Genomic DNA, 8,484 nt, shown 5'->3' on the forward strand with positions numbered 1-8,484 from the left:
TGTTAACATGTGTGCCTCCCTCCACTAGACCGTGTGCTCTTTAAGGGAATATCCCATATTCATCACCAGCTCCTAGCAGAGTCAGTGGCATAAAATAGGATCACAATGAATGTTTGTTGAAAAAAAATGAATAAATGGGTGAATATGTGAGACCTGTCTTTTCTTATCATGTGCAAATAGATGCTGTAATTTTTAGTGATCTCTACTAGTGCTTGGTCAGCCTAGTAATGAAGAAGGATAGAGAGGATTGGAAGGTAGAAAAAGTAGAAGGAAAAGGCAAGAAGAAGGGGAAAAATACAATTCAGCAGGAATAATAACTGGAAAAGATCAGTACATAGATAAAATTTCTGGTTTCGATTTGGGAGCTTTTAGTCAAGATTCTATTCTTCTGATCTCTCCCAATTTTCCAATGACTTTTTAAGCAGATGATGCTTTAAGCAGGTCCCATCATCGCTGTTCCTCCTCAGACCCCAGAATGCAGGATTGACTGCAGGTTCCATTCTCTTCTAAGCCAGCTTGCTCTTTTGTGTCTTCCCCTCGCTGTGCTGTGTCTTCCCACCCATTTGGCACCTGCCTCTAACCCATGCTGCTGCTAGTGTTCCTATCACAGAGGAGAGTGCATGTAACTGAATGGGATCCTGTTTCCGGAATGTTTTCCATTTAGAAGACACACCGGGAGATACAAAGGAAGTCAATTTACATAGCGGCATTTCAGATTCAGTGACAAATAGGCAGAGGGGGTGGATATAAATGCTCTGGGTCTGTTTCTCCTTCCAAATCAACCAAAGTCGATGAAAATAAATCCAGTTAAAAATCCAGTTATCAACCCTCACCGTGCATCTGAAATGCTTGCCTGTTTTAAGTGATTTGATACCAAGCGGTGCCTGTTTAAAAAAAAGGAATCAGGGCTTCCCTGGTGGCGCAGTGGTTGAGAATCTGCCTGCTAATGCAGGGGACGCGGGTTCTAAGCCCTGGTCTGGGAGGATCCCACATGCCGCGGAGCGGCTAGGCCCGTGAGCCACAACTACTGAGCCTGCGCGTCTGGAGCCTGTGCTCCGCGACAAGAGGGGCCGCGATAGTGAGAGGCCCGCGCACCGCGATGAAGACTGGCCCCCGCTTGCCACAACTAGAGAGCCCTCGCACACAAGCGAAGACCCAACACAGCAAAAATAAATTAATTAATAAACTCCTACCCCCAACATCTTCTTTAAAATAAATAAATAAAATTTTAAAAAGGAATCAAAGGATTCAGGGTCCTAATTGTAGCACACTGATGGCTTGACCCTGGAGAACTGCAGCAAGGATATTGGACATCAGTGGGAACAACTACTGGCTAGAGTGCTGTACCAGTGGTGAAGTGTTGGTTTGGAGGAGAAGAGCCGGCCATGTTCTAGTTTACCAAGACATCTAGATGGAAGATAGGAAACATAGTCTTTTTAAGACAGTGGTGCTACTCAGTTGCCAAGCAACCTGGGTGACCCAGATGCCCCTGCGGGGAAAGTTTTAAGCGGATAGGCCATCATGTGTATTGGATGGATTGGGTTGTCTTGGCTAAAGACAAATATGGAGATCAAATATTCCCTTGAACCATTTGGAACTTAACAGAATCCTCCAATCAGGACTTATCTAATTACTCTCCCCCTTCAGTCACTGTACTTCCCACCTCTTCCTTAAACATACCAAGCACACTCTTCATATTTGTGAGATGGAACACTTCCTGGGACACTCTTCTCTCATACGGTCTGTTGAGCAAGGGACATCTGTGGCTTATCACTAGGAGTAGAAGTCCAAACACTTCTGCCCACTGTATCTTGGTATTGGAGTCACAAAAGAAAACACAACACAGTCAAGCACTGGATGGAAAAATGCTATCCTCACACAGAGAAGAGATAGAGCAAGGTCAGCTCTAATAGTGGGCATCGGCTCCCCACAGGCAGCAGGTCCTTCCCAGCAGCTGACACAGACTCTTGGCCTGCATGCAACCCTCTTGTGCCACAGAACAAAAGACCCCATCCCCTTTTTAAAGGAGATGGATATAGCAGTGAGGTTAGCCACGTGCCATATGACACTTAAGCAAATGCGTGCACCTTGACTGTGAAACAGAGAAAGATATTCACACACAGGGTGATAAGTCCAGCACAGGCTGTGAGAACTCCTTGGTAAGGAAGTGTTCCGAGCCCAAGGCCCACTCTTATGTGACCAAGAGGGCGTTGAAAGGCTACCCACGTGAGGCTGCCTTTCCAGTACGGCTTACACGGTTTCTTCCCATTCACCCTCTCCCACCCCCTTTTTTCCCAGATCTTTGCTTCTGTTATCAAAACGTCCTTCCCTGATCAACCTTTATAATATAGTCACCTCCAGATCCAATCCTCTGGCCTGCAGGAAGACAAAAGCCTTGGTTTTTGTGATAATTACTGCATCCACGGCACCTACAACGGTGAGGGGCACAGGGTAGGTGTGGTGTTCAATAACAGCGTATTAAAGAGACTGGTATGATAGGTCTTACAAAGGAAAAGTCTTGTCTCATGACGCCAGGAAAACAGTGAAGGAAAACTTTTCAGATGCTTTCACAGACCAAGTCATTCACCTGCACTGCATCCAATTTTCACTTAGCAAGCCTCAGAGAAAGTGACATGTCCAGGTAAGTAAGATAACACCATTATCACTCAGCTCCCATCAGGGCTCCAAGCAACTTTAGAAAACCTGTCCTCTGATATAGAGTACTAATTTGTGTCTTACGGGAAATCAACTAAATTATTTTTCACCTGAAGGGAGCAGGGTTATTTGACTCCAGATATTCACCATTTGGCTTCTCTTCCATACAACATAGCTTCTAGGCTTAAGGTACTAAGAGTGAGAGCATGCCTATAAATTATTCAGAGATAATTTGAAATAAGTGTGTATCTTTGACAGATTGTCAAGTTTCCTTATGTTTTTTCCTGATAACAAGGGCTATGTTTTTGATAAAATGTTGCCCGTTTCTCATCACACTTTGCTGTTGCTCTGTGTATGTCTTCTGTGTTGTTTTGTTTTGTTTGTCATTGTTTGTTTCTGTTCCGCCTACAGAGTCCAGTCTGGCTCTTATCTCAGCACGGGTTGGTTTACCTTCATTCTGGCCATGGATGCCTGTTATGGCATTCACGTCTACGGGATGATAAATGACACCTATTGCAAGTAAGATCACAGGAAATTATTTTTATGCATCTCCAATTCTGATATGTTGTCAAAATATCACAATTCATTTTAATATCATAAATCTGAGAAACAGATAAAGCAACAATTATTTCCCAGCATTCTTTGCTGACATGACATTTTATTGTCAGTGCATCAAGTTGTGACTTTTACGGATGATAAAAAAAAGAAAAATATTTACCACAGTCTAATGTCAAATGTCAGAAGGAACATTTTTCCCTTAGTCTGAGGCATATCAGGGACTTGTGGCTTGGAAATACAGAACAAGTTCAGTGGTTATTTAATTTGCAAAGCAGGTTTGTCATTTCTGCTGCTCTAATGGTTGATAGATGGCTGTCTACTCAATGGTTGTATTTGATCTTGAAGGACAAAATGTCCTGAAGCCTCAGAGAAGCTGATACCTTAATGAGAATTCCTGGAAATTATATTTCACTACTAAGTGAGTAATCTGTCAGATCCTTATTTAAAATGGGTATGTTTATCCACAGTATATTCCTGCTGGTGGGATAGTTTCTAAGTAGATAATGAAACAAACGCTCCATGCTTCATGAAGGTAATGAAATATATTTCCCTACCAATGATGGGCACAATATAATTCAGAGAGCGTTTTAATCATATTGTCAAAATGGTAACTAAGCCACAATCTTCATAATCAAATATCTCTACCCTAACTATAAGCATAATGGAGCGCAGATGAACCAAATATCTTACTCTGAAAAATCACTAAGCTTCTTCAAGCTCTGCAAGAGCAATCAGGTTATCCAAAGTTTGTTTCCATTATACACCATTTCCTCCTTCAAAGGGTAGCTATATTTTTGCATGTAATTGGTGTGATACATAAATTTTATTTGATTTATTAAGGCACTAAGGATCTGGTATGTCTTCCTAAAAGCTTTTATGTATAATAGCTTTTAAGTGAGTTCATGGGCAAGAATCATGCATGGGTTTGCAAGTAAATGCATTTACTGGGCACATAATGGAGTCTTGTAAATGAATACTTCATTCTTCATCTCAGTCTTTCTCTCCTTTTCTTTATTTCTTTTCTAGGACAGAAGGGTATAGAAAAGTCCCCTACCATTACTATGAACAAGGAAGAGACGAATGTGATGAATATTTTCTCCATGAACACGCCCCATATGGGGGGCATAGGTTTATCACTGAAAAGAAAGTGTTTGCTAAATGGGCCAAGAAACACAGGATAATATTTACACACCCAAACTGGACAGTGTCTTGATGTTGGCTTTTCTGACCTTGCCACATCACTTGACATGATCATGATACTGCAACTGTGATGCTAATGATGCTGATGCTGGTGATGATAAAGGCAACAACAGTGATGATCAAGTTTCTGTACATTCTCAGATATGGACGGTGATTCTGCCAGTAATTTGAACTTGGGATTTCGTGGAGGGTAGTCGTGCTCATTACGTTCTTTCTGAAGGGTCAACATTTCATACTGCACTTTATAATCTAACTGGAATTGAAATAAAGGCCAGTAACATGACAAGAGCGACCTAAGAAATGGGAAGATTATCCTTCAAGATAGTTGCCCAGGATTCTTGGACAGTGAGTAATTTCCAAAAGCCCTGGGATTTGGTCTCATGAGGCAAGGTTATTGACTCTGCTGTCTGTTGAACCTGAGCAGCTCCGCCATCTTGAAGAATGGTTGATTGTCAAACACTGACCCAAGAAATGCTTTCTGGGTACAAGGGTCTTGCCACAGTAACTAGTTGGCCTGGGGGCAGGAAAGGAATCTCTTCCTGACTTACCATCTTCCTACAGTACCTCCTACAGCTAAAGCCTCAGGCCATTTCCTAATTCACAAGGAAGATATGGACATCCTACCCACCGGGATTACTTGACTATCTCAAACACTTCATTCAAAATGGGCTAACTAGCAAATCTTTTTGAATTTCTACTCTCATCACTCCATTCTTACTACCCCCCAAAATATAACTAAACATATTACTAGAATGATCTGTATTAATGTTTAGTTATTTTTGGTTGAGTGCTAAATATTTGAGAAAGCTATTCAACAAGTAAGATACCAACACTGTAGTAACATAGACTGTGAAAACATTCTTAAAACATAACCAAAAGGGTTTACTAACTCTGCTTCAACATCCAACAACACAAAATTTTATGCTTTTTAAAATCATGAAACAGGGAAAGCAAAGCATATTTTTACATCAATTTGTATCCTACCATACTTCATAATATATATTTGTATATACAAATTTCTATTTTATAGGCCCAAGATGTGTCTCTCCACACATTTCATTATCATTGCCAAGTGCCAACTGTTAGACATGGAGAGGAAATGATTCCTTGTATTTAATCTGACCAGAGCTTTTGCCTTCTTGGGGTTTATTTTCCCCAAACTGTATCAGTTGCTATACCATAATAACAACAATAATAATTACCTTGATGTCTAAAGTGCTTTGTCATGTAGAGTCCTTTCACATATGCTGTCCCATGTGATGCCCGTGACCACCCCGTCAGGCTATTGCCTATGCATTCTGACATATTAGCAGATGATCTCTAATTTGTTAATTGCTACTATATATTCCAGATTGCTCCCCTTCCTAATATTTGTATAGAATAGAGTTTATGTAGACTAGTAACCAATTGATTTCAGTGCCAAATACAATGTATTATATCAGGATTATGCAAAAAGTATCCCAAGGATGGCCCTGGCCATAAACTAGGAATCCTGTGAACAAAAGTACTTTTGATTTTTTTTTTTTCGTGGCTCTATTTAGGTGGGGAAAAGATGAGGTAGCAGAGACAACAGGAAGAAATAAAGGTAAAGAAATACAGTTTCTCGTCCCCATCTTAAGATTACTTTGTTCTCCACATATTCATTGCTCATTAAATATTAGCGGGTTGATATGCTGAGAGAGTAGCTGAGAGACCAAAAACATCCTTACCAATGATTCAAAAGACAAAAGCTGGGCTTAACTTACAGCCTGTTTTGGAGGCTGGAAGTGATGATGCATTTCACCTTGGGAGCCCTTTCCAGGTCTCTACCAGTGCTAAGTCCCATGATAGGCTACCTTTAAAATGGTCCATCTTGGACAAAAACCTCTTTCCTGCTCTTTTCTACCATTTTAATACCTCAATATTCACATCCATAAAAATGACCAAGTGCCACTTACATTGCTGGAACTATTATTGTTGTCATTCTTTTGTTGCTTCCTTATGTGATTTTCAGTTCTACGTATGCTAGTTTTTGTGAGCTAATGATGGATAGAAATGCCCACTCAAAGAAAAATAAACAGATGAAAATGTCAAAATTGTAATACAGACTGTTTTTCCCCCCTGTTGTGATACAGAAGTTCCACTTTTAAATAAAAAGGAAGCTTGGTTATCAGAGTGTTTCAGGGAATGACATAATGTAATTTATTTAGTTTCCTGGTAAATGGAAGACCAACCCTATTTGTTTTAGCCCTTACTAATGAGAAACTTTGGAAAACATCCTTGCTCTCCTACTTCACTGTCGCGCTCTCTGATGGAGACTTTTACAGAGCCCTGCATCCCTCACTCTATGACAGTAGGTGTGTGTAGAATAGGCAGTGATTCCTTTGGAGTGGTAAGGGGCGCCTCCCCTTCCTTCCCTTTCCTGTTTTTCCTTAACTAAACCCCAACTCTACACTTTTTATTGTTGTCTCTTATCTCTTTTTTTCTAAAATTGAGAAACAAAAACCAGATTATTCTTAACATGGAGACCTAATTGAATGACTCCCAGTGTCATCATCATTTTGATAGAGTCACATGACTTATTTTTCTCTGCATTCTTAATGTTCTCTGCTTCCATTTCCTGTTCTTCTTTATCCTCAGCTTCCTAATGTGGAAATATAAAGTGGAAATTTAAAGTCTAATTTCTCCCATGTTGAGAAATTTTCCATCTAAGATTTACTGATAGAGAAGAGAATGGTAAAGGAGCAATTCAAGGAGAGACCTTTGTAGTGCAAATTTCTGGTCCATTTTCTAGCAACTGAAAGAGATTTCATCCAGCACCTAAACATTGGAAAATTTAACTCATTCATCACCGATATGTATACATCCCAGAAGTTAAGTAATATCTGTGAAAAATAAAAATATTTCAATAGCGTCCAAGGCTCTAGGCAAATGGAGTGTGGAAAATGGCCACAATTTTCTGAAATCAATATAAAAATATGCAAGCTAAAGATAATAAAGTAAACATTATTTTTAATTCTGCAGAATCCTTGATAAAAAGCAAGAAAATTTTAAAGGGGTTTTAAAATGAATGTTTGCATCCTTTCTAAGTTAGCCTAGTGATAAGTACTAATTATTTATATTGTTATGATGGTAATGTGAATTAGAAAACTTTTAGAATATATGATTTTACATTGTTATCAAACCTATCAAAGAAAAAGCAATTTGGGAGGACGTTTGTTTGTATGCACATAGAGTCCCTGTGTGTGTGTGTGTGTGTGTGTGTGTGTGTGTGTGTGTGTGTATAAAGATATACATGTAATCCTATATTTCTCACTGATGTGTATAAATCACAGAAAATCTGTTTTAGACTTTATCTGAAATTTGTGGGGTTACATTTTGAATCCTGAATAAGAAAGAAAATCCAGATTAAATGTACTGATTGCTAAGAGCACATAAAATCATATTCAGTGGCTGGACAAAAGAATAAAGCTAGAGAAGCTGCTAAATCTAGAACTGAGGACACAATTAGATGCCACAGTTGTCAAAAATCAGACCTGGAAGTATAGCAATCTGTATCGTAGCCTCTGCTGATTGCAGCTCAGCTAAAGTCACATCGAAAAACAGCGCATCAAGCTCCATTTGCACTGATGTGAGTGAACATTGGTCCCCCTATTCAAAGAAGCCTGTCTTTACCGTAAGCAAACTCAGATTTGCATGATTTTTATTATATGGCTAGAGAACTGTGACCACTGTGGAAAAGAGAAAATTATATAAGGAGATTGCTCTTTGAGGATTTGGAATGAATCAGCTGATGTTGGAGCAAAAGTCTGAACTGGGAACTTTGCTGACCTTTCCAGAAGTATAAAGCCACTAGAAGAGAATCACTCATTACTTCCTCAGGAAAAAAACAACACTAAAGTACTTCAACTGGTGCTGTTAATTGGATGTTAATTATAAGCTCAGTTTAATTTCAATAAGTGAGAAAATATAATCAGATGGCTCACCTTTTTTTTTAAACAGCATACCCATCTAGTGTTTAATGTGGCATGTCAAATGCAAAGAACAAACTCTGTTGTCCAGTGTCAGTTGTTTGCATGTCTGAGCACAATA

General features: G+C 39.5%; 1 protein-coding gene across 1 annotated transcript in view; it reads left to right on the forward strand.

Annotated features, from left to right (window-relative positions):
* Positions 1-4,426, forward strand: part of ST6GALNAC3 (ST6 N-acetylgalactosaminide alpha-2,6-sialyltransferase 3) — a 217,558-nt gene extending 213,132 nt beyond the window's left edge. Inside the window, exons 2-3 of the mRNA XM_065887283.1 lie at positions 3,067-3,174; positions 4,240-4,426. Of these exons, the coding sequence (XP_065743355.1) occupies positions 3,067-3,174; positions 4,240-4,426 (295 nt within the window). The remainder of the gene's footprint in view (positions 1-3,066; positions 3,175-4,239) is intronic.
* Positions 4,427-8,484: the final 4,058 nt, after the last annotated feature.

This window comes from Phocoena phocoena, chromosome 1, assembly GCF_963924675.1.
Source record: "Phocoena phocoena chromosome 1, mPhoPho1.1, whole genome shotgun sequence".
NCBI classification, from domain to species: Eukaryota; Metazoa; Chordata; class Mammalia; order Artiodactyla; family Phocoenidae; genus Phocoena; species Phocoena phocoena.